This window comes from Zootoca vivipara, chromosome 16 (genome assembly GCF_965207765.1).
Source record: "Zootoca vivipara chromosome 16, rZooViv2.hap1.1, whole genome shotgun sequence".
Classification (NCBI taxonomy): domain Eukaryota; kingdom Metazoa; phylum Chordata; class Lepidosauria; order Squamata; family Lacertidae; genus Zootoca; species Zootoca vivipara.
The window spans coordinates 18,779,097-18,804,965 of NC_142599.1; the positions used below are offsets into that span (position 1 = coordinate 18,779,097).

General features: G+C 43.0%; 1 protein-coding gene across 5 annotated transcripts in view; it reads left to right on the plus strand.

Annotated features, from left to right (window-relative positions):
- The first annotated feature begins 1,632 nt into the window (after window positions 1-1,632).
- EWSR1 (EWS RNA binding protein 1) overlaps window positions 1,633-25,869 on the plus strand; it is a 34,560-nt gene continuing 10,323 nt past the window's right edge. For 2 of the 5 annotated variants that reach the window (XM_035097960.3, XM_035097962.3), the window contains exons 1-9: window positions 1,633-1,717; window positions 7,393-7,429; window positions 7,643-7,694; window positions 9,250-9,376; window positions 12,974-13,160; window positions 14,041-14,205; window positions 16,531-16,742; window positions 17,548-17,731; window positions 20,556-20,593. In XM_035097960.3, the coding sequence (XP_034953851.1) occupies window positions 1,705-1,717; window positions 7,393-7,429; window positions 7,643-7,694; window positions 9,250-9,376; window positions 12,974-13,160; window positions 14,041-14,205; window positions 16,531-16,742; window positions 17,548-17,731; window positions 20,556-20,593 (1,015 nt within the window). In that variant the 5' untranslated portion in view covers window positions 1,633-1,704. Of the gene's footprint in view, window positions 1,718-7,392; window positions 7,430-7,642; window positions 7,695-9,249; window positions 9,377-12,973; window positions 13,161-14,040; window positions 14,206-16,530; window positions 16,743-17,547; window positions 17,732-19,317; window positions 19,862-20,555; window positions 20,594-25,869 lie in introns of those variants that run through there. The other 3 variants (XM_035097961.3, XM_035097963.3, XM_088659239.1) reach the window with 2 other exon arrangements.

The following is a 25,869-nucleotide window of genomic DNA, read 5'->3' on the forward strand; positions in this document are numbered from 1 at the left end:
ACGCAGCTGCATCCTGTTCATCTTTACTCAGAGTAAAGTGGCAGGCTGCTGCAATCTGGGGGCTCCCAAACTGCGGGCCAGTGAGTTTCACCCATGGCATGTTTGTAAAAATATACCATATTTTTCCATGTATAAGATGCCCCCATGTATAAGACGTCCCCTATTTTTATGGACTCCAATTTAAGAAAATAGAGGCAGATTGCCCCGTGTATAATATGACCCACAGTTTTTCACATAATTTTAAGGTAAAAAGACCTAGTATTATACCGGTACATGGAAAAGTACGGTTATTTAAAACTATGCAGGATCTGTCTCCAGTGTACAGTGGTACCTCGGTTTATGAACACAATTGGTTCCGGAAGTCTGTTCATAAACTGAAGCATTCATAAACTGAAGCGAACTTTCCCATTGAAAGTAATGGAAAGTGGATTAATCCGTTCCAGACGGGTCCGCGGAGTACTCAACCTGAAGCTTACTTAACCCGAAGCATGGGTGTAATTGGTTCCGGAAGTCTGTTCATAAACTGAAGCGTTCATAAACTGAAGCGAACTTTCCCATTGAAAGTAATGGAAAGTGAATTAATCCCGTTCCGGATGGGTCCGTGGCGTTCGTAAACCGAAAATTCATAAACCGAGGTCTTCATAAACTGAGGTTCCACTGTACATTGCAATGCTCACAACAGGAAGAGAAATGGTTTGGGGGTCTGCCAACACCTCCAGCAATTTTCAAGTGGTCCATAGGAGGGAAAGGTGGGGAACTAGTACTGATGTAATCCAGAGGGGAAACCAGTCACCCTGCAGATGTTGCTGTATTCCCAAATTCATTACCCTTGACCACTGGCTATGCAGGCAGGGGCCAATGGGAGTTGTATTATTTACTGTACAGTATTCCTATCCCACCCAAAAGCTGGCACGTATAATTCCCCTCCTCTCAATGTTATCCTGAGAGGTAGGTTAGGCTGAGAGGCAGTGATTGCCGAGGTCACCACCCAGTGAGCTTCATGGCAGAGGGGAAATTGAGCCCTGGCCCTCCCACTAGTTCACCTGACTAGTCCCTGGGAGGCCAGGGCTGGGTGGCTTGTCGGGTCAGGGACTGCCTCCCAGCCTAGCCTACCTCGCAGGGTTGTTGTGAGGATAAAGTAGGGAGTGGGGTGGGAAAGCCATGTTGAGCAAAGAAGATACTGTAAAAACGAAGGCATTTTCTCTACATTCAAAGGAGCTTACTCTCCCACCCCCGCCGCCAATCACCTTCTGGGCAAACCCTCCCAGAGAGCCCGCCCCCTTCCCTAATGTCACTCACACACACCCTCCCGGCGTTTTTCAATCGCTCGGCCTCTTGGACGAGGATCCCTAAAGCCTCCCGGACGGAACCAGCCGCTCAACAGGAGGGGTTGCGAGCGTCCGACACAATTCCACGCTCAAAGAGCCCCTACCGCTCCCTTCCTCCGCATGTTTCCCCTGGCTCTCTTTTTGACTTCTTTGACTGCAACTTGAATTTAGGATAAATACAAAGAGAAGAAGAGGAAGAAAAGAAGTGGCGCGTTCCTTCGCCGCTGCCCCCCCCCCCGCTTTAACATCGCACAGTGGTGCCGCCCCGAGTGGAAAACCTCGCGCCTGCGCAGTGCGCAGCGGCAGAAAGACCGGGAGGACGTTAGTGAGGGAGGAGGCGGCGGCGGAGGAGGAGGAAGAAAGAGAGAGAAAGAAAATGGCGTCGACGGGTGAGGAGAGCCGGGCGAGGCCTAATCTTAATCGGGGGCGGCGAGGGAGACCTTGGGAGCGGGGAGGGAGGAAGGGGATTCCTCCGTGATGGGGGAATTAGAAGGGGGCTCGGGGCGGGAGGCCGGGAAGCCGCGGTCTTTTGTGGAAAGTTCTTATTCTCTGTGGGGGGAGGGAAATGGTTGCCGGGCGGCCGTTAAGTGGGGGGAGGGGCGGCGGCGGGAAGCGCGTGCGACTTCGTGACTGGCTGCGGGGGGGGGGTCAGTAGGAAGAGGGAGGGGCGGTGTCCCACCGCCGTGCGTCTTCTTGGTAGCGTCAGGCCTCTTTTAACCTCGTGGGAGGAAGGGAGGGAGAAAAAGAAGGAGTGGGGGTGGGAGGAAGTGGATTCTGGTGTCGCCCCCGGTGCAGGCCTCAATGCACACTTCCTCTCCTCTTTTTCCCCTCAATTACATTTTTTTAAAAACAAAATTATTTTGTAAATCGACGGGTTGCAAGAGGACTCCCCCCCCCGGGCGCCCGCCCTCCCCGGCTAAATAATTAACTTGATTCAATTTATAAATTAACGAATGGAAAGACGGGAGCCGTGTGAGGTAAGGGAGGGCCTTGAGGGCAAACAGTTAATTTTATTTAGAAACTCATTACTCAGCCTCAAGACCCTTTCTTCCTGTCCTCCCATTAAATTGTAAATCGACAAATTCTCGGCTTTTATTTTACTCTGCTCTTCAACCGAGGCGGGGAGAGGATAGAGAAGAGGGGTGCTGCACCCCCCCCCCCGTGGCATGATGCGCCCGTCCTCTTCCACAAGAACAGTGATGACGTTGTTTACTGTAATAATTATAAATTAACAATGATGATAAAAAATGTCTGGCGCACAGAGAGAATTAGAGAGAAAAGAATACAAGAGATGCGGTATTATCACTAAGCTGCTCTGATTATTATTAGGAATTCCTTTTCTTTGCTGCACCCTGCTTTTCAGATAATAGGGAAGGAGGGCAAAGTACGGCAAACATCTGCCACTTGCCTTTTCACCACTTTTTTTTCCCAGTTTGTTTTTCTTATGTAGGCTTCTGATGAAGGTGGACAGTATTCCACAAATAAAATAACTTCATTAGTCTTGGTATCACAAGATTTGGGGTGGGTGTTACACAGCAGATGTAACACAGCTGCCCTGCTGGAAATTGTGTGTGTACTGCATGTGTTTCATTAATGCATAGGGATGCGTGCATATACCCACCCACATGTGCATGCACGGGGCTGGGGAAGCTGGCCTCTTTACTCCAAAGATAGCATTTTGGGTATATTACAGACAGAAATAAGTACATTAAAATGCTGCTGACAGTTTTTATGTTTGGGGAATAATTCTATTGGGTTTCCTTCTGAGGGAAGATGCATAAGATTTAGCCACATGGCTTGTGGATTCCAGGGGGAAAGTTGAACACATGCTTTTAGCCTCCATCTCCCAAAATGAAGTCAATGGGACTTGTAAATCAAATCAGCTACCTATAAATAGTTTAAAGAATTGTATGTAGTCCTGGCCAAAATGTGTATTGGTATGCACACAAAACATAAACAATGCATTACAATGTATACATTTTTTCAGGGGGGTGTCCTCAAAAGCAGATTATAATAAAAGCAACTCAGGGTGCACTTTTCATTGCAGTCTGTACAGAAGTAGGCTTCCATTCTGTTAGAATAAATTTTTTGCAACAAAACTGATCCAGAGAAGAAATGAAGTGCCTATACAGGTCTGTCTCTGAAAACCACAGGGACAAAAAAATGCCATGAGAGATTACCAACTGATTCTGGTGCAAAAACTGATCCAGGGAAGAAGAATCCCTTTCTTTTGATAGAACATTCAGCAACAGCATGCAACTTAAACAAATTTATCTTGTGTGCTTTCAGCTTTAAAGTAAGCTGGTGGGGATCCAGGAAAAATGAGTTTAGCAATCCCACTCGCCATTGAATACAATGTGTTTTGACTATACTGTACATGATTTTGGATTTTGGCATGATCCCTGGATCATAACCCCTAAGTAAGTTGCAGGCTTACTGTATATGAAGAATTTGGCTTGGGATAGTGAAATTTCTTTGGTGGAGCTCATTTTTCTTTTTTCTTTTGGTCTGTGTTGAATATTAAAATAAGGAGCAAGTAACATATTTTAACATATTTAAGCTATGTTAAACAGCATTTTTAAAAAACCAGCAGGAGAGATGGAAAAATATATGTGTTTACTGTTAGTTTGACTTACTATGATTTTGTTATTCTCACATGTTTTGTCTATAAAGCAGATGGGGGATAAGTTATATCTTTGGGAGATGCTGTGGACTCTGATTAAAGTACAAAAATACATTTTTTGCTACAACAGTAGTAGCACCAGAACAAGAAGAAAAAAGAAAAGCAATCACCAATTTCTCATCTTAGTACAGTGGTACCTCGGTTTAAGAACAGCCCTGTTTACGAACGATTCAATTTATGAACTCTGCAAAACCGGAAGTAGTGTCCCGGTTTGCAAACTTTACCTTGGTCGAAGAACAGAATCCGAACGGTGGAAGGGCACCGGCAGCAGGAGGCCTCATTAGGGAAAGCACGCCTCGGTTTAAGAACGGATTCAGTTTAAGAGTGGACTTCAGGAATGGATTAAGTTTGTAAACCAAGGTACCACTGTACTCATTTCCCCACTACATACATTCCAGAAAACCTCATTGCTGTTCCCTGCTCTAGTAGAATTTTGGGGGGTTTTTGTTTTAAAATAAACTTAATGCCATTAATACTTTAAAACAAAACCTCACCTTCCATTGCTGCAGATGTAAAATATGCAAAACTTAAAAGGACTAGTTCAGACAAGGTGCTCTCTCTGTGGGTATGAGTGAGGAGAGCTAGAGGTCAAACGAGGATCCAAGGGGAGGGGAGAGTATTGGAAGGAGACTTTGCAATATTACTGGGCCTTCAAATTCTGCTGCTGTTTACATTCTTTGTGTGGCATCATTTGTGCTCAAAGTGTGTTGAACTGGAAGTATGGCACCCTTGGCTATCCAAATATTGGCCTACCTTATTTAACAGATTTCATCATCTGATCAAGTCTGTTGCTATTTCATGGTCATCTAATATAATAATTATACATTAACAAGTGCTGATCACTTTAGGGGTCTTTTGGGAGGAATGGTGGGGTATAAATTTTAAAAATACTGTAAGTAGTGTAGTGAAAGAGTAGGCTTTTTGCTTTTTAAGTCGTGAATGGTTTTGTGCATTTGTATGTGCATATTCCAGGTGGCTTAGTGTTGGCCCATTTAGGGTCTAGCCATTAAGGACAGATATAATTGGGAAATCAGCCACTTAATCTTAAAGTGGAACAACCTGGTAAGAGTTGGGACAATTACAGTCTCATCCTAAGTACGGTATGTTTACTGCAAAGTCCTGAGTTCAGTGGGACTTTGCCCAATAAGGATGCCCTATTACTCATACAACAGACCTATTGTTAGCACATTACAAAATTACACACCATTCTTGACTAGGGTAGTTGGAAATTGTGCCTTCTGGCATGTGACTGCTGCATAAATCATTTATGTAGTAATTGTAAAATTTGTGCCGTGATTGCAGCTGTGTAAATGCTTTTAGGAGATAGATCGCAGAATGGGAATTGTAATGGGTAAAGCACAATGCAGATTGTTTTTTAAACTTACAGGTGTATATTGGGGGGGGGGTGTCCAAACAGAATCCCCAGTCTTCACTAGTTCAATAGTGCAATGACTTATTTAATACCCGGTAAAGATAACTTACTGTGAAAACAAGTTTTTAAAAAGTGCAGTTTGGTGGAATAGCTAGCTTACAAATCCACGGTGCCACTGAAATTGGATGTGTATCAAAAGCTTTTTCATTTTTTAAATAAGAGTATCACATGAAAACCAGCTGTTTTAACACATTGGAATGTTTTTTTCATTCCTACTGGAAGCCATATTCTCTTAATTTGTGGCACAAACCATGTACTCTTTTCTTGGTTCCTGAGGATAAGTGCTGTGGGTTTATGAATGCCCTACGTGGCATTCTTAAGTAATGTTTGCTGTTCTGTTCCCTTGTGTAATGGTGAAGAGTAGGCTTCAGTTTTATCAGATTGTGCTATTTTGCATAATTTTTACAAATCATAGTTGTAACCACTTTAAAATCTCAGTCTGCTGGGAGTATGATTGGAATAGTAAGTTCCTGCTTGAAGGTCAGTAACGGCCCACATTCCTCATTTTCATATGTGACAGAGTTACATGGTGGCTTTTGAAGTAGAACTCATTGTGCATAGTTGAATTGATGAACTCTTAAGTCAGTTATGGACAGGGCAGAAGGTTGCAGCTTTTAGATTTTCTTTATTTTGTATTTCATTCAAGTGATCATGCAATTCTCCCCTTCCTAGAGTTGAGAGCTATTTTAAGGAAGTCTGGGGTCCCTGCCCCCATTGGATTGGGCCTTCTTGGTCCCATTTTAACAAAGATCTTTTGCAAATACTAGCTTTTAAAATGGTGTGACAGTGTCACAATGTTTAATCGTAATGTTTGTGCAGTTTGAATCACAATATGGGGATTAAATGTTTAGATAAAGGAAAAAACAGTTATGGACTTGAATTGTGGTAATTGATATGCAGTTAAATTAAAAGGTACAAAATGGATCTTCTCATAGACCAGGGATGTCCAACAGGTAGATTGGTCGATCCCCCCCCCCCCCGGAAGTTCTATGAGCACCTGGCCCCGCCCCTTCTCCCTTCGCTGCATTTTCTCCTTGAAAGGAAGGCGAAGTTTTAGCTGTGAGGCAGGCTGTTTTGCCAGCCCTCCCCCAAACGTAACTTTATTCCCTGAACCCCAATAAAACGGGGGTAAATCACTTCACAGTCTTCTGGAAGTTGGCCACCCCTGTCATAGACCTTTCCTTTGTTGTTGAGTGAAGAGTTTTGCAAATTCTCTTACTTTCCTATAGTAATACAACATTAGACTGTGCAGGTTAAAAAGGTCAAAAGTGTTCATTTACTATATCAGTAGGAATACTGTACATACGGTAGCAAGTGCTTTGCCTTGCTTCCTTTTTCAACATTGTGTATAGTAAAATTTGCTACTCGTGTTGGAGAAAGATCTTAGGACAAATTTCAGGAAAACCTTAGTCAATTTGAATAATCTCAATGTTGACAACCTGGCTTGGCAGCAAAATAAATGAAAGTAGACTCTTTGCCTAATGGAGTTGAGAATATTAAGTGACATTTGGCTGTAAATAAGCAAATGCATTGCCTCTGGCTCCTCTCAAAAGGCTTTTACATCGAGTAGGACTAAGAAATTGTAACTTCCAAAATGGAACTTGAGGTCATAGATGATTTTGGGGTGGGGAAGGGTTAGGTTGAAAAAGCTGTAGAAGTGGTGCCAATCTTGGATTTTAATACACAACAGATTTCAGACCTCCATTGGGAAACCACACGGTAGCTACAGTACTTGTGTGTGGGTTTGCAATAGTGTTGCTTTTAATTGGTCCAGCTTCTCTTCGTGAAAGGGAATCACAAGCTGATGCATCTCAGGGGAGTTTTTAATAGACAAACATAAGGGGGTGGGTGTAACATTAGATTCTGAGCTTATGTTTAGAGGTGTTGAATGATTCCTCCCCCACCCATCTCCTCTTATGCTTGATTTTATGTCTCCTTACCACCTGCAGATTATAGTACCTACAGCCAAGCAGCAGCCCAGCAGGGGTAAGTTAAGTTTCTTTGAAGATAAATATAGCCTATTCTTGAAAGAAGACTTGGTTTAGAATTCCTGTAATGTATTTTATGTTTTAAGGACTTTGCAGAGTTTTAATAACAAACTGTTTTAGTACTGCTGTTTTGAAGGTTATTCATGAAGGCATTGCCTTCATTAGTCATTATATTCTACAACTTCAGTTTTCTTTCTTTCCCCCCCTTCAGCTACACTGCATATGCTGCTCAGCCAGCTCAAGGATATGCGCAGACCACCCAGGTAATAATGAACCAGAAGCCACTTCCCCTCTAAATGCAAATGAAACCACAACCTTTTTGCAAAAGAAAAAGTTGCTAAATGGCATTGCATCTACCCCCATATTTTCTGTTGGGGTTTTTAAAACTAGCTGCTAGAAAGTATATTTCTATTGCTGCAAGTATTCATTCAGGGTGTGTACTCATTCAGTGAGTAGCCATAGCCTTGGGCGCAAGCAATGGAAAGCTGGCTGTTTGCTGCTCTTGCTCCCCTGTCAATGCAGTTTGCTCCTGCCTGCCTGTGTACACAACCCTTGGAAGACAAATGCAGCAAAGCCCTGTGGGAGGGGCAGCCCCCATCGTGTTGAGCCATGGAAACAAAACACGGGGCTGCTATGTGATGGCTGCCAGGCCTGACTTAATTGCAACATGCTACCGGTAGTTGCCATGCAAGATTAAAGTATTAAGGGACTTGGCACAGAAATGAAATTTTAAAAGGGGCTGCGTCATATCCTGAAAACAAGAGAGAATAAAATAACCCTCTTTTTATGTAAAGGAACTGGGAAGCAGCAGTTGATGGCTTCAAGGCCTTTAATTTTGTTAATTTCTAGCTAGGTGCTAGAGGTGTCTCAATTAACTTTTGTTGTCCTTCAGCTAGCTCTTCCTATGTCATGTTGCTTGGGTGCTGGTCAGTACACGGCATGGGTAATAATAATTAATAATGAAGTTTATTTATACCCCGCCCTCCCCAGCCAAAACTGGGCTCAGGGTGGCTAACACTAGATATAAAACAATTGATTAAGGTAGAACTTAAAAACAAGATTAAATACAACATTAAAATTAAAATGCAGCCTCATACGGAAAGGGAAAGTGGGGGAGGGGATCAAGTTGGGTCCAGGCCAAAGGCCAGGCGGAACAACTCTGTCTTACAGGCCCTGCGGAAAGAAATCAGGTCCCACAGGGCCCTGGTCTCATGAGACAGAGAGTTCCACCAGGTCGGAGCCAGTGTTAAAAAGGCCCTCGTTCTAGTTGAGGCTAATATGACTTCCTTCGGGCCTGGGACCTCTGTTACTATTTATGGACCTTAAGGTCCTCCGGATGACGAAACAGAGTGAATTAGACTCATGGAATGGCCAATAATACTTACTAGCTGTTAACTGACAGTTCTACTATACACCTGTCTCCACTTTCCCTGGCACCTCGTGGGTTTGTGGATCTGCTTTGCCTGAGCAGGAAGTTTTAGTGGTACCTCACAAGGCGAATGCCTCGTGCAACGAAAAACTCGCAAGACGAAAGCGTTTTGCGATGTTTTCGGCGCTTCGCAAGACGAAGTTTTTCGGCGGGGTTTTTTTTTGCCGCGGCAAACTGCACTTTGCAAGACAAAATTATCGCAAGATTAAGTGACTTGCAGAACGAATTACTTTTGTCTTGTGAGGCACCACTGTATTTGATACAGGATGTGGGATTTCATCCATCTCATTTCTGTTGCATGCGATTACAGACTTTTTCTGTACAAATCAAATTCTTAAAATCTCTTTTGTAGAGCCCAAAGTTAAAATGAACCCTTTCCCTCTTTGTAGCAGGCCTATGGGCAACAAAGCTATGGAACCTACGGGCAACCCACGGATGCCAGCTATACCCAGCCTCAGACAACTGCTACTTATGGGCAAACCGCATATGCAAGTTCTTATGGGCAGCCTCCAACTGGTAAGTGTGCCTGTGTCTCTTCCCACCCAGTCTCCTTATTTTTTCATTGTGCTTTGGAGGCTTTAAATTAATGTGAGGGTGGGAACTTTTTGTAAAGCAAATTAGACTTTAATATTATGGATCACTTTGGGTACTGGTTCACATTGAGATTGAGACATTGCTGAAGAATGCTGCTAGCAAGATGCTAACATACCTGGGGAATGAGGCACTCTACCGTTTGTGACAGTACTAAGACTCTCTTAAACCTTTCTATTGCTCGAGGATGAGTAGTTCACAAGACTGCTTGCCTGTTCTGATAGTCTGCCCTCTACTTCTTGTCTTGTGCTTTCCACAGTAGAAGGGACCAGTACAGGTTTGAATATCCTGCTCAATTTTGCATGGGAAATGCTGTTCATTTGGTCTAAATTTATGGTGTTAACCCTTTAGGTGGTTTTATTCTAGCAGTAAAACTTGCAATACAGCCCATTCAATGTTTGCTGCTCATGTTACTTTGCAGCAGCATATCTGCTGTAGAAAGGGTGCCATTCATGAGCTCTTTTTGATTACTGTGTTGTATGGATAAAGCTTAAGTATTAAAGTGACAGCTATGAACAAAGATGATTCAAGCTAACCAAACTCAGCTGTCTTCCTGGTGTCCTAAAGGGTGAACAGCATGATTAGACACATTCAGCTGTTGCAGCCACCATCTCTGCATGTTCCATGTTGGTTCCACTTTCAGACATTTACCTCAGTGTTGTCATAAATGCTCTGTAAATTATTTTGCTTGTGCTAAACTGTGTTAAAACTGAAGTTCTGTTCGTCCTGATGCTTTATTTTGATGTCTGAAAAATAGACCTACCTTTTGAAGGTTGTACAGCAACCACTTGATCTATAGTCTGAATTTAAAGTGCATGCAAAAACACTGCAAACAGCATCCTGGCTACAGTTTTAAGTAGCATGTTTTTTCCTTGTGCTTAAAACTAATAACTACTGCGTTGGCAGATCGAGGTTTTAAACAACAGAATGGTGAAACTGTTTCGAGTTGTAGATTTAGCCAGTAAAAATAACTGTAGTTAACGATGCAGATGTTTTAAAATGTTTCCAATTTGGCATATATTTATGAGACCTATAGTTAAATAGATTAGTATAGAATCTCAGTTCTACTACAACTGCTTTACTGGAAATGGCGCAGTCTTTTGGGTTAAGAGTATTTGGAAGAGAGAAGGGACTCAGTGCTAGTGGCACATGTCAGTTTCAGACCTGGCTTCTCAACTGTTGCATGGAACTCCTGCAGTTAAAACTGCTAGTAGGACAAGGCATCAAGACCAGCAGAATGGAATGTTCCCCAAACAGTTCAGTACTTTTTGCAGTTCTACATTTGCCCAAGTAAGAGGTAGGGATGGAGGGTGTTTCCTGAAGGCACTGCATTTGAGCATGCAAAGTAGATACCTGATATATAAAATAGGCTCTCTAAATTCTCTCAGGCATAGCAGGAAGAGGATCTAATTCTTCCTTGCATGCCAAGATGACTGAATGCTTATGCAGGTATATCAAATACTGTACACAGTTGGAAGAATTGCTTTACTTTTCTCAAATCAGCAGCAATTTACTGGCCCAGCTCTGTTTTTAATGATTAAGTTGGTAGGGTAACAATGGAGGAGTCAGTTGTTTAATCTAGTTCTGAGTTTACAGATTTGAAGACCCTGGAAGGAAATTGAAATATTTGAAAAAAGCTTTGTTCAGAAACCCAAGGAGGAGGAAAAATGGGGGGGGGGGTTGGAACATACCACTCCTTTCCTCTGTGACTATTGTATAAGTTGTGAGTATTCAGATGCACAAGGGGGGTGGGATTCTAGCAGTCTTGGGGAAAACAAATATTGTAAGAAAGTAAACAAAGTTGAGAGGAGAGAACCCCAGACCAGCCACATGAAGAATGAGTGTGGTCAGTGAGCACGGATCACAGTCGAACTGGAGGTAAAGCAGAATAATGTAGTGACTAAAATTCGTGTAGCAGCACATTGCTACACTGCAATGTTGTGGTTGGTCCAACTTTCTTTACACCTCACCACAGGAATTTTAGTGTCATAGCTTTTTCATTACAATGTTGGGTCTGCATGATTATTTTTTAGGTCCATATATTGGACAGGGTCCAAGGAGCTCCCTTCAGCCTTCCCCAAGGTTTTGAGCAGTGCTTAGTGGGATTTCTGATTTCCCCCCCTTGGGGCAGCATATCCTGGATACGATTTCTAAGCTGAAGTAGTAGTTGACCACTCCCCCCTCCCATGCCAGTAGTTCCCCTAACTTTTTAATTCCATATTGTTAAATATATTGTTACAAAAGTTGGGAACCACTTCCAATCTCTTCCAAACTGTGGCAAGATTCAAGGTTCCAGCCACTCACAATCCTTACCCATATTTTCCCAGTTCATTTTTTGGTTCTTTTGTGTTACACTTCACCTGGAGCTTTTGAAAAATGCTTCATAAGAGTTTTGAGACAGTACCTTTCACTACAGTTTGGTGCCAGTTGCTTGAAATATGCTTCTAAAGGCTGGATGTTAGAATCATTACAAGAGTCACTGTGGAGGAGTGTCACCGTGATGGTTACCCAGTACTGCTGTCTTTTCAAAGCAGCAGAGAAGGAGAATAGAGCCTTGTTGCTTTATATTCTTTTGTCTGAGAACCTTGTGCATTATGACCGCATATGGGCATGCGATTTGGCTGCTGTCAAACTCTCCTGCACTTTGATTTCAGGCCACAGTGATTTCAGGAGTGTGTGTAAAGTGGCTGTATTTTTTTAATCCCGCCCCAGCTCCCTGCATGTATTAAAATAGCTTATCAGAAATGGGAGCTCTTCTAAATCTTTCTCATTGATTTGGTTGGTTGCTGCATAAGGCAAGTTTTGTTGTTTATCTGGAGGGTTCAAAAGAGTGGCCCTCCCTGCAATCGGAAGTGATAGTAGCACATCATATTGCATAATGTGCAAAATGGTTCTGCTTCAAGTTCCACAGTAACATTTGAGAATTAGTTCTCAAAACTGTTATCCACCTGTACAAATGTGGAAATTTTCAAGAGCTCTAAGTATACTGCCTGATTTACATTTGAAATGAGGCTGAAAATTCTAGTCTGCCATAGATTTAGGACTATAGTTATAATGACTAGCAAAGAGTAGCTGTCCATTCTGTAATCCTGGGAACCATCTTGTGTCATTGAATGGTTGAAATATGCGAAGGCTTCAATCTTTGTACATTGACAGTGGCTTGTGATGGGTTTCCTTTTGCATTATTTCTCCCGTGAAGTGCAAGGGCACTAGTTTTATCGGAATCATCCTAGTACTTTGACATTGCCTTTAGTCTTTTAACTATATTTTGGATTTAGAGATGGCTTCTGGATATGCCCCCCCCCCCAAAGTAGCTCTCTTTAAGCTGATACAAAAAAAAATCATTACTTAGACTCTTCCCTGTCGGTATTTTTAGAAAACAAAGCATTTTTGTTTTCAGGCTTCCTTGACTTCATAGAGCATTTCACTAGGGTCCTTAGTTTAAATGCTTAGACACAGTAATCAAAAGTGATGAGAAGCACAAGTGTGTAAGCTTCTCAATAAGGTTTCTTTTTGTTGCAGGCTATACCGCCCCAACTGCTCCCCAGGCTTATAGCCAGCCTGTCCAAGGTTACGGCACTGCTGCTTATGATACAACCACCGCCACGGTTACCACCACCCAGGCTTCTTATGCTGCCCCATCTGCTTATGGCACCCAGCCTGCCTACCCCACCTATGGGCAGCAGCCAGCAACAACGGCACCTGCAAGGTAACATAGAAATAAAATGGGCTGCATTAACATATACATTCTTATACTTTTGGGTCAGGGAAAAACTATTTGAGAATACTATCCTCTTGTCTGGCTTCTGCCCTACAGCTTTGATAATTCTGTGGTTTGTAGGCACATTCCCCTCCTCTCCACGTAATGCTTGAATGAAACAGAACTCACATGAAGTTCTTTCTATGAATTGCCATGTGGAATAATAGCCATGTATTTTTCTTTCACTCTGGATAAAAAGACAAAATGTATTCAGGCACTAACCCAGGCATCCCCAAACTTCGGCCCTCCAGATGTTTTGGCCTACAACTCCCATGATCCCTAGCTAATAGGACCGGTGGCCAGGGAAGATGGGAATTGTAGTCCAAAACATCTGGAGGGCCGAAGTTTGGGGATGCCTGTACTAACCCCTTAAAACACATCTGGTGTACTTTGCTTTTGGTGTTTTGATTGGCAAGACATTTAAATGGCACTCAGAGTAGGATTCTTTCCCCTCTGTTAATGAAGCACAATTGTGGCTTCTGTGGCAGTCAATGGATGGATTGTACTAAATGTTTGAATCATACATCAATATTAATTTTTATAAGTTTAGTGTATTTAAAATGGTGGCCTGCCCTGTGTGATGAAGGGGAGGGGGATATAAATAAAATTAAAATGGTTTTTTATATTTGTTATCAAAACTCAAATCTTAGCCTAGGGTTTAAGGCAAATCCTGAAGGCAAAATGTCCTGAGTAATCTTCTGAAATATAATTTCCACCTGCAGTTAAGTGTTAACATGTAAAGGCAGTACATAAGGTTGCCAGTGCCTGACATGAAAGGCAGGCAGGGGCTCCTAAAAGATTTATCCCCACGGATGGATTTAATTTTTAGAGCTCAGGATGGCACCAAGCCTGCAGAGACTACCCAGCCTCAGTCAAGCACATCAGGCTACAGCCAGCCCAGTCTAGGATATGGACAGAGTAACTACAGCTACCAGGTCCCTGGCAGTTACCCTATGCAGCCGGTTACTGCACCTCCATCCTATCCTCCCACCAGGTAAGTTTACTGGAATTCTCAGTATGTATCATCTGTTATGTATTTGCTATCTGACTGGATGATGTTTTGTGTGGTGATGGTGGGGGGACCTCGGGCCCAGGTGCTGAATGCAGTTCCTCGGACTGCACCCCTCTCCTGTCCTGCAGCCTCCTTGAGTGCATTTTGCATCCTTGAACCATGTATGCCCTTAAACCATGATTAATGCTCTTGTTTGCATGGATGGAGGAATATATGCATGTGTGGAAGCTTCTGACTTTTGTGTGCCTATGGTACAAAGTTGAATCACATACATTGTCCTGCTCACCTTTGCTTCTGGCCCCGCCCACCACTGGTAGGCAGCCCCCACAAAAGGTTGTCTGTGAGGGAATGTGGTCCTCTAGCGGAAACTCCCGCCCCCCCACTTTAGAGCAGTGTTTCCCAACCAGTGTGCCTCCAGATGTTTTGGGACTACAACTCCCATCATCCCTAGCTAGCAAGACCAGTGGTCAGGAATGATGGGAGTTGTAGTCCCAAAACATCTGGAGGCACACTGGTTGGGAAACACTGCTTTAGAGGATGGTTAGAAACATCAACTCCTTTTTGTGACTTACATCACCTTGGAATGCAGAGGAGCAACAGTTACGATTCTTAATATCTACAGTGGTACCTCGGTTTACGAACACCTCGGTTTACGAACTTTCGGTTTACGAACTATCCTAACCCGGAAGTTAGTAAACCGAGGTGCCGGAGGTCTACTGAGCGTCCGATGCCTTCGGGGAGGCCGGGCCTTCGCTCCGATGCCTCCTGGAGGCCCGCAGCGAAGGCCCGGCCTCCCCGAAGGCATCGGAGCAAAGGCCAAACCTCCCCAAAGGCATCGGAGCGTCGGATACCTTCGGGGAGGCTGGGCTTTGCTCCGATGCCTATGCGGAGGCCGGGGAGCGTTTCCGTGACTGGGCTGCAGTCACGAAAGTGCTCCCCGGCCTCCGCAAAGGCATCAAAGCGAAGCCCCAGCCTCCGGAAGGCATCGGAGCCGGGACTTCGCCCTGATGCCTTCCGGAGGCCGGGGAGCATTTCCGCGACTGGGCTGTGCAGCCGCGAAAGCAGTCCCCGGCTACCGGAAGCCGGGGACCGCTTTCGCGGCTGCACAGCCCAGTCGCGGAAACGCTCCCCGGCCTCCGGAAGGCATCGGAGCGAAGTCCCGGCTCCGATGCCTTCCGGAGGCCGGGGAGCGTTTCCGCGACTGGGCTGTGCAGCCGCGAAAGCAGTCCCCGGCAACCGGAAGCCGGGGACTGCTTTCGCGGCTGCACAGCCCAGTCGCGGAAACGCTCCCCGGCCTCCGGAAGGCATCGGAGCGACTTCGCTCCGATGCCTTTGCGGAGGCCGGGGAGCACTTTCGCGACGCTCCCCAGCCTCCGGAAGGCATTGGAGCCGGGACTTCGCTCCGATGCCTTCCAGAGGCCGGGGAGCGTTTCCGCGACTTGGCTGTGCAGCCGCGAAAGCGGTCCCCGGCTTCCGGTCCCGGCTCCAATGCCTTCCGGAGGCTGGGGCTTTGCTCCGATGCCTTTGCGGAGGCCGGGGACCGCTTTCGCGGCTGCAGCCCAGTCGCGGAAACGCTCCCCGGCCTCTGCGAAGGCATCGGAGCAAAGCGGTTAATCCGTTCTAGGGGGTGTTTTTCCTCGTCTAGAACAGATTAATCAACTTCCCATTACTTTCAATGGGAAAGTTCACTTCGGTTTATGAACAGACTTCTGGAACCAATTGTGTTCGTAAACCGAGGTTCCACTGTATTGGCATACCATGGATAATTATTTACCTTGGTGACCTGCTCCTCAGAGTAACATTGAAGGCAATAGGCAGACCAGCCAGTCATAGCAGCACTACGGTGATCAGTGCAACTTGGTCTGCTTCTCTTTGTTGCCTTTCTCCCACCAGCCACCTGGTTAGTTGTACTGCCATTTACCATGGCAAAAGACTTAAGCAATCTCCAAAAGATATAGGCATCAGAGAAAAACAAAAGTGAGGCTGTATCCTTGGCCACAGCAAAAACACAATAGACTAGTAGTGTTTTGATTTCCTACATGGTTGCAACCTGGTGGCAAAGTACTAATAGTATGCATCGTTCTAGTCTGCAAATGTGCAGGTGTAAGGGTTTTGGGGGTTTTTTTGGTCACAGCTTTGTCAATTTTATGGCGGCCAGTGGTGTGTACTGGTCTGGTTTTCTGTAGTTATAGGTCAGCCTGGGCAAGGGCAAATTATGCATGTTTGCTTATGCTTTTGCACATGTATGGGTGGAAATAGACTGTTTTACTAAGTGCCGTTTTCCTGTCCTTTGACATATCTTTTCAGCTATTCTTCTTCGCAGCCCAGTAGTTATGATCAGAGCACTTACTCTCAGCAGAGTAGCTATGGTCAGCAGGGCAGCTATGGACAACAGAGCACCTATGGGCAGCAAAGTAGCTATGGGCAGCAGCCCCCCACCAGCTACCCACCTCCGACTGGATCATATAGTCAGACTCCCAGCCAATACAGTCAGCAGAGCAGCAGCTACGGGCAACCAAGTGAGTGTTCTTATCAACCCCAAGATGGCAATCGGGACTTTTGAATCAAGGTTTTCTGATTTAAGGGTGGGGTTGGGAAGCTTTCAGGTGTTAAATAAATAAATAAATCAACAACCTCAAAACCTGTGCTGTGTTTCTGCTTTTCAGCTAGCCTGTCTTTCATATTTGTACTTTTTTTTATTAAAAAAAATGCACTGCTTGTCCCATCACCCCCACTGATGACCATCTTTGCTGGGGGTGATGAGAATTGGTGACCCAAGAACATCTGCAGGGGCACAGTTTCCCCAGATTCCTTTTTCCTTCTTTTTTAATATTTTTCAATGCTTTCATTTTGTTATATTGAAACAATATAAAGCAACATATTACAGTACAGTGTTGGTCACACAGTTTTATATCATATTTCTTTTCACTAGTTTGGTCAATGTTTTGTTGTCAATTTAGATTTATTCTTGCTAAAAACAGATCAAGCCTTTTTTGGGCACCTTACAAATAATATATAACATATGGTTGGATTTCTGCCAGAATATATGGGAAATCTGCCCCCCCCCAATGAAGCAGGTAGAAAAGATGCCTCTGTGTGCTTTGCTGGTTGGACCTGTTGGGGTGGGGTGGGAAAGAGTGAAGTAAAGTGTAAAAGCCAGCTGAAAAAAATCAAGTATTTTCCAGCTGATATTTTGTGTACCTGTGACTACCTTAATGAATGCTTCAATTCACCATTGAGGGTCACTGCATGTTAACGTTCTAGAGGAAGGAAATAAATGCTCTTTGCCACTTTGCTAAAATTGCCATGTTGACTATTCCTTAGGTTCATTCCGTCAAGACCACCCCAGCAGCATGGGGGTGTATGGCCAGGACTCGGGAGGCTTTTCAGGCCCAGGAGAAAGCCGAAGCTTGAGCGGCCCTGATAGCCGGGGCAGGGGAAGAGGGGGATTTGACCGTGCAGGCGTGAGCAGAGGTGGGCGGGGAGGAGGAGGCCGCGGCGGAATGGGGTAAGAGCAAACCTTTTCTTCCTCTCACCTAATTTGGTTTTACCCCATAGGGTGTGCAATGGAAAGAAGGGCTGAAAGATGTCAATGCAAACCACTTTTCCATGGAGATAATCTAATTAACAGCGAGTAATATATACGACTAATGAATTCATGGAAACATTTTCTTAACGGGGAATAGGGGCAGGATACATTTTACCTGCAGTTAATTGAGGGTTGGAGGCAAGAGGGTTCTGGGTGTTCAAATTGTGAAACTTTCAGCTCCCTTCCACGATGAACAGAGACGAAACCCTCTGTGGGTTTAAGAACTGTTGGGTTGAACACACACACCCCTTCTGAGAGGTCCGCATGTCATTCATTCCTCCTTGCTGGTGTTTGATATCGCAGGTATGTACCATGGTGTCTGCTGCTCTTGTAAAGCATTTTCTTGCCCTAGCTGTGTGTTCTCTTGGCAGTAGCTCTCTGAGCTCGTGTCAAAGCTGAATAGGCTGTGTCAGGATGCTCTTTGAAGCCCAGAGCTCTCTAGTGTAGCTGTTGCGTGTGTTCAGGTTGGTTTGGAATTTGAGAAGAGATCCTACATGGTGCAATAATAACCAGAATCATAATAATTAAAAATCGCTTACAGTTCTGGATGCAGCTCCATGCTGGAGCTTTCAGGTGTCCCGAATCAGTTCAGCCATTTTAACTGATGGTTGAATCTGGTTTGGGAAGCCTGTTTAGTCAGTACTTGTTTTCCATTACTGGTTTATCTAAGGTGGAAGAGATGGTGGTCAACTGAGAGGCTCAATAATGAAGGGTGTCCTTGTGTGTGTTCCACCCATGTGTATATAGAGCTATGCAGAGTGCTACCCCCAAAACCAAAATGGTCACAGATTTGGACTAGGAAGATGGGAGGGCAGAAAAAAGATGTCATGGGGTCCAGTTGACAGATCAGTTGCCTTACAGTCCCACTGCACATAGCAGTCTTGACTGGCAAAAGAGACACTCTGCATAGCTTTACTAAAATGAATCCAGATGGTTTGAAATCTTTATTGAAGTCCAACTGCTTTTATTGCTTCAAAAGCTGTTCAGTTAATGATCAAGCCATTTTAACATATTGAAGAGTAACCCTTTCAAATTGGCTTGAATGGAAAAGGGCTCCTTAGTTCTATTATAAAGATTTCATCTGTTAGGTGTTCCTAAGATGTGTTTTAAAGTAGATGCAGACACTTGAAATTGCTATCACCACATCTTTCTTCTTTTATAAAGATCTCCCTAAAAAGTAGGGCAATTTCACCCCCATAATCAAAAGCTCGTGTATAGTGGCCTTAGCATTGGGGGAGTGGGAGGGAATGTAACCGCTATAGGCCTTAGGCAGACCCCATTCCCAGGGTGGCCCTATGAAACACTTACTTTGGCCACCAAGGGCCAGGGTAGGGGAACTATGGCCCCTTCCATGGTGTGGTGATGCATTTCAGTGTCTGTCCTGCAGGTAAGGAGCCCAATGTTCTTAACGTGCCCTCTTTCATTGCCTCAATATTTTTTATATTTTCACTGGCTGTTAAACATGGAAACTTTTTAACATGCTTTGTCGCATTTATATGCTACAGGTTACAAAGTGAGAGCCTTGTATACACTTCAATACTTAAAAAGTACCCGTACTCAGTACTCAGCCGGCAGCATAATGAAAAGTGGGACTAGACACGGTGTCCATATGGAGAGGAAAAAATATACATAGAATATTTTTAACCAAATGTGTTCATTGTATAAATGGAAACCTTCTGTAACTTTGGTAACTGCATATAGTACTTCATGTTTGGTATTGAAACGAGAGGGGAGGTGTAATAACTTTAGAATTGTGTAAAATTAAAGTGTAAAAACATGTGTTAAAAAAGGGAAACATTACATATATGGTATATATACTTTGGGAAAAGAGACAAAGCTGCATGCAACAGCTTGGAATTGTGTATATTAAATCTTTTATGGGTTAAAGGTGCAATACTTGCTAACAGTTAGTGGTCGTTCTCCCTCCTTTCTTACTTCCATCCAAATGATTCTTCCACATGCACCCAAAAAGCCATTTTTAGTGGCACTTTATTAATTGGGCACATTTTTGCCCATAAATTATGTTTTGTGGCTTCTCTCCGTCCGGCACCCCCCCCCCATGTTAAAATAATGCACTGATTTGTTGTGCTGTGTTTTATTGTATCCACAAAGCTGCACCCTTAGGCCTTTGTACCCTGGTATATTCTGTAAGTTCTCCTTCCACAGAGACTGTTAAATCCAGTAGAGACCTGAATGTATGACTTTAGTGACTTGTCATCTGAACTGTGTTCTAGGGATTGCTGTATCTTCTTTTTCTCCTTTTCCCCCTCAACTGTTAATGTTAAAGGTCCTCCGCCCAGGAGCTTGGTTTGCAGGCCTCACTCGCAGGAGGCTGAGGGTGCAGTTTTATGTATGCAAAATTAGGAGGGAGTTGACCAGTGGACATAAAATCTTTGTGTGTTTTGATAAGCCAATAAATATATGGAAAGGTTCCATTTTTACTTCTTGGGGGCCAAGTATTGCATTGTTAATACCATTAGCCATGAAAAAAGGGTCCAACTGCCACCGTGGGGCATCCAAACTCAGGCAAGCAAAGGTTGCGTGTGTGTAAAGGAGATTTGAACAAGCTGCCCTGAAGAAAGGCCTAGTGACAAGATGAGAGAGAGAGAAAGAAAGACAGACAGACAGATGCATTGTTTGGATATGTTTAGCCAGTGCCCTTCTTCCCAGTGAGCCCCAGAGGCTCCGAGCGGTACTGGCTTTTTAAAGGGAAAGGCCTTCATTTCTTCGTTTATCCCCCCAGCAGCGCTGGAGAGCGAGGTGGCTTCAATAAGCCTGGTGGTAAGTTTTTGAGCATTACAATGGGATAGTGTTTTAAAAAAAATGCAACCAGAAAATAAAAAGCCCATAATATTTATTAGTTTCATAAGTCGTTAAAATTCCATATGCAACGAGACTTTTAATGGGTACTGCCGGCAATGCCTAGGGGTCTATAAGGTTTTAACCTACGGTTACAGAACGAAGGGTAAACAAAGGGTGATGATGTATGGAGAGGAACTACTCCTTTAATTTGGGGAAGGAAATCATTTTAAGCGGCTTTGGTTTTTTAAAAAATAAAGTAACTGGTGGTAAACAAGCACTGATTGGCCCAAGAAAGCCCCCTTTAACCAAGTGTAATATCAGGTGATGGTTTAGAAAGCTGCTAAAATAGCAAGCTGATCTCGGCAGCAAATGCATAAAGGGTGTGCATTGCAAGTTTTTTTGCAGTGCGGTTGTTGTAAAATTTAAGCTGGTTCCTATGAACCCAGAGAAATGGATCTTGACCCAGGGAGAGCTCAAGGATCCAGGCAAGCAGACGAATTTAAGCGTCTCCTGCCCACCAAATAACAGAGACCAAACCAGGACGTACGAAGCAAGGCACTTTTATTTTTGCTGTTGCAACAGGGTCCTTCCTCTCACACAGGAGAACAAGGAAGGAACCCCAAACAAAGATGTCTTGCCCTTAAAAAGAAATTTGAAATTGGTTTCAGCCCACCCCCCAGAAGCATCATCCATATGTCACAGAAGGGGTGTAGCCCAAGACCCCCCTCCCTAGATTCATCATAGGTACATCATGAAAGGGGAGGTCTGGTGGCAGTAATCTGAGCAGTCTGGACCCTGCCCCCTGCCCCCCAAAACCTAATCAACAAAATTGAGAGATATTTACATTTCCCTGTTTCCCAGCCAAGTTAATCACACCCTTTTGTCTGGCAGTCAGGTATCAGGATGCCAGGGATTATCACTTTAATTCCTGAGACAATGAGAAGGTTCCCCCCACCCCACTTCTTCCTTGCAGAGGAACACCTGGTCAGAGAGAGAGTCAAAATGGTGTCAGAAAGGCCTGTCTTCCTGTGCTGCTTCAGACATGTGCCTGTACATTCATGTACATGTTTTATGAACAATTATTATATATATATAGATATGACCTCAAAATTCTTATAACAATTCCCCATTTGGGGCTATAATTTTTCTTAAAAATTGTTGCCCCACAAAAGAATAACCAGATGTGTTGTTTTAGTACTTTGGGAGAAGCATTTCTCAAAAATGGTCTATGTATTACACTTAACAGGATGGTCCACCAATATTGACTGGAAAGTGCAGTTTGCTTGTTTACCCTTTTGTGTGTTCTCAGGTGTCAAAAGCTAGCTCTCCTCTGGTTGCACACCTCCAACGTGGCACAACAGCAACAATCCCTGGTGAATCCCCTTAGGGCTTTCATATTGACCATGTCGCCTGGCACTCACCATAGCTGCCACAGGTTTGGACATGTCATGAGAGAGATGCCTTTGCCTTGGGCTTTCTATGGGCCTTTATTATAGGCTCTGGCCTTGCACTGTAGGGAGTTGCCCAGTTGCTCTTAAAGGAAGAAAGCTACTTGCACCTTGGATACACTTGCCCAATTAGAACTGACCCAATTATAATTTATACAGCCCCATAAAAACCATTCTGAAAAGGGCACATGTCCAAATTGGTCAATTTAATTCTATAAGGAATCATTCCAGGTAAATCAAGGCATATACACCTTCTTGTATCTGCTGGTTTCATGAATCCTGAAACTGCTTCTTGGTAAAAAGAAGGCTGGCACACTACAAAGTGCCAGGTGAGATAAGGAAATGTGGTCATAAATTGATCTAAATCTCAACAATGGACTATGCAATCGCCTGATCTTTTAGAAAACATGAGTCCTCCATTGGGCGAGTCCTCCATTGGGCGTATAAGGAATAATACCACCATTGGGTGCATAAGGAATGTTACACTATACAATAACTAACTATACATAAAACATGAAAGCAATTACACACAAAAATGCCCCCCCCCTTTTGTGGAAATAACATATACTTGTCAGACATAGGTCAAGGTTTCTGCAGAATATCACGTAACATAAAACATAATAATTATATATCAGTTGTATGTCTTGAGGCCATCATGATCTTGAGACAATTCCGGCTGCTTTTAAATCCTAGGGCACAGAGTCTTGAGGTCAAGGAGAGAGAATGTCCTTGCAATTCACTTTCCCCCTTTGTCCCAAAGTCATTTGACACATTTCAGTATTCCTATATAACACATAATGCACAAAACCTTCAAATTATTAATTATACGCCATTTGTATATCTTGAGGCAATCAGGTGAACTTGAGATAATTCTTGCTGCTTTTGCATGTATCTCCAACAAGGGGGTTTTCTTGTCTGCCTTCGAGTCACTGGGAGGAAGTTAACAGTACTTCTATAACAGCACTTCTAAACCTTGCTGAAACGTTATAGCTTTCTAGGTCCTCCTTCTTAGGTTGTGATCAAAGAGATAAAATGTCAATTTGGTTTCCTGTAAAACATCCTTTTGAAAATAGGCCTGCAGGGGGTTGGGGCCTGAAGATATAATTAGTTAAAAAATAATAGTGATAAATAGTCAAGAAAGGGGAGAATATTCTAGAAATTTCTTCTTGGGGAGCTGCAAATAATATAAGATCATAGTTATTTAATTACTGCTGTTATTGTCTACTCAGTCAGTTTAATTTACTTCACCTAGTTTGGCTGTGGAGGAAACAAAGGACAAAAATTTTGTTAATTAGGACACAATCGATAAGTTATTAACATTTTCCTTATGTGGTTCTGAATTCTCTTTGAGGTTCATGTATCTTGTTTGAAAGGGATTATTATTATTATTATTTACAGGAAAGAATGACTTAGATGCTACATTTGTATGTACAGAAAGAAAAAGTAGAAATACAAAAAAAAAAAGATACAAAAATAAAACAAAATAAAATTTAGATTACCACTCACACAACAATTTTTACCTGGTTATTGTTAGAATAATTTCATAGACATAATGGAAAAACTGATATAATAAATGGAAGCAGATTATTTATAAGCTAAAGAGAAGCGCCAAAGAGAAATGAAATTACTGTTTGTATCTCCTCACTCCTCACTTTTTTTTTTTTTTTTTTTGCTGTGGAAGAAAAGAATTGGCAAAACACTCAATCATTGCTACATTAGAAAAGGGAGGGTTATATTAACATAGGGTAATGCTTCGGGGTGAAATGCAAATGAGAGATAAGTATCCATCCTGAGTACCTGCTAGGAAAGAAATGGAGCCTTTTGTTTGCATAGTCTGTCAACTGGTAGACAGCAATTTTCTATGAATTTCCAAGTGTGGAGGGGCTTGTTTAGGTGGCGTCCCCCCCCCCATTGGGAGATAATTTTGCATTAAGGTTCTGAAAGAATTTCTCCACACCCTGAATCTCAGTATTCTGCTGGAAAGGGAAAATTATTTCATGTGAAAATCAGTCAGGAAATGTTCCTAAAATGTACAGAGTTTTGCATGTTGAACTGGAATTGGCAGCTTCTAAACAGTTGATGGTTCTCAATGGTTCTTTATCTATTTATTTTTACATAAGGAAATTTAAATTTAAGTTTCATGTGCAAAGCATAACCTTGAACCTCTTAATTAATTTATAAACTACTCAAGAGACAGACTTATAGTAGTACTCTGCTATTTATACCTGTGGAAAGAATCTGGCATGTTAAGATTTTTGGAACTTGGCAACCACTTAACCTTGATGGACCAGTAACACACATGAGGTTGTTTTCCCTCAGTGGTTCAAAGCTTTACATTAAGAAATTTGAATAATATTTCATGAGCAGATTATAACCTTTTCGCCCCTTAGTTAAAACCTCATTTTTCTCCTCTATTTTCCTCTTCAAGCTGACATAGCCTCTGTGCATGTACAGAGTTCATGATTCGGCAGTCTATTGTACCATTTTTTAAAGTGCTGCACCTCTTGACAAAATTACCATCTGAATAAAGGAAGGGAAGGGGAAAGAGTAGATTTTAAAATAGGGTTAGATTTTACACAGAAACTCACTTTTCAGTGCTTACAAACACATTTTCTCTCCCTCCTTTTTGCAAGTTTGGAAAGGGTTGGAAGGGATCTTGAGTAATCTAGTCCACCCCTTCTGAAATATGGGGATCTCAACACTATCACTGCCCTTAGGATACACATACATTTGAGTACAGACGCCTGACTGGGAAGGAAACACAGGCTATGCCCTATCACGGAAGCACATGTGTGTACTAAGGGAAAAATAAGGAAGGGGAAGATTAAAAGTACCAACGTTATATAGAAGCCTTTAGCAAACCTTAAGATTGGATAAACAGTTTAAGAGGGAATTTACTTCCTTACTAAAACCATTCTGTCCATTTGAATCAAGGTTAAAGTGACTCAGATAGACATTTGCTGGCTATGGATCCTCTACTTTTAATAACATTTCCCTAGAAGGAACACCATATTCCATAGTCACATGGTGAAACATTACATACAGAGCACATGGCTCCCTTGTGACACAGACCTTAAATATTGTGAGTTCACAAACAAACATTTTCAAGGTTACAATCTCCCTTTTCCCTTCCCGCTCCCCCTTTCTGTACAGAAAGGGGTAGGTATGCACATACACCCCACTTTTACTCTCTAGAGAAAGATTGGGAAATGTTCAAGACTTTCATATGTGCTTAAACTTTAACCCTTAATAGAGAAAGTGATAAAAACTTATATAATCACTCCACAAAAACAACAATTACACTCTTGTTCCAACTCTGAAAACCAATAATCTTTCCTTGCCAGAAAGCAGAGCTGGGCTGAATTTCAACCCATCACCACATCAGACACATTGCCTTTCACATAGCTCTAAAATGGGGGTTAGAAGGGACCCTGAGGTCATTTAGTCTAACCCTCTAAGATACAGGATTCACAAGATTTGAATGAAAATACCAACTTTATATAGAACCCTTTAGCAGATGAGTTTTTTTCCTTAAGAGGTGATATCAGGAGCCCAACACAATTGAAGTTAAAACTAGACTCAGATAGACAATTCCTGGCTAAGGAAGCTCTACTTTTGACAAACAATTCACCTTTATAGGAATAGCTGTTCAATTTTCCTTTAGTCAATATTCCTCTAGTCACTTGGAGGAAGACTCCCTTTTAGAGCCTCTCTCAATAACAAACATTTGCACACCTCATGAAGTGAACATTTTCAAGTTTCAAAATATTTTCAAAGCATTGAGCAAGCATTTTCAAACTTACTACT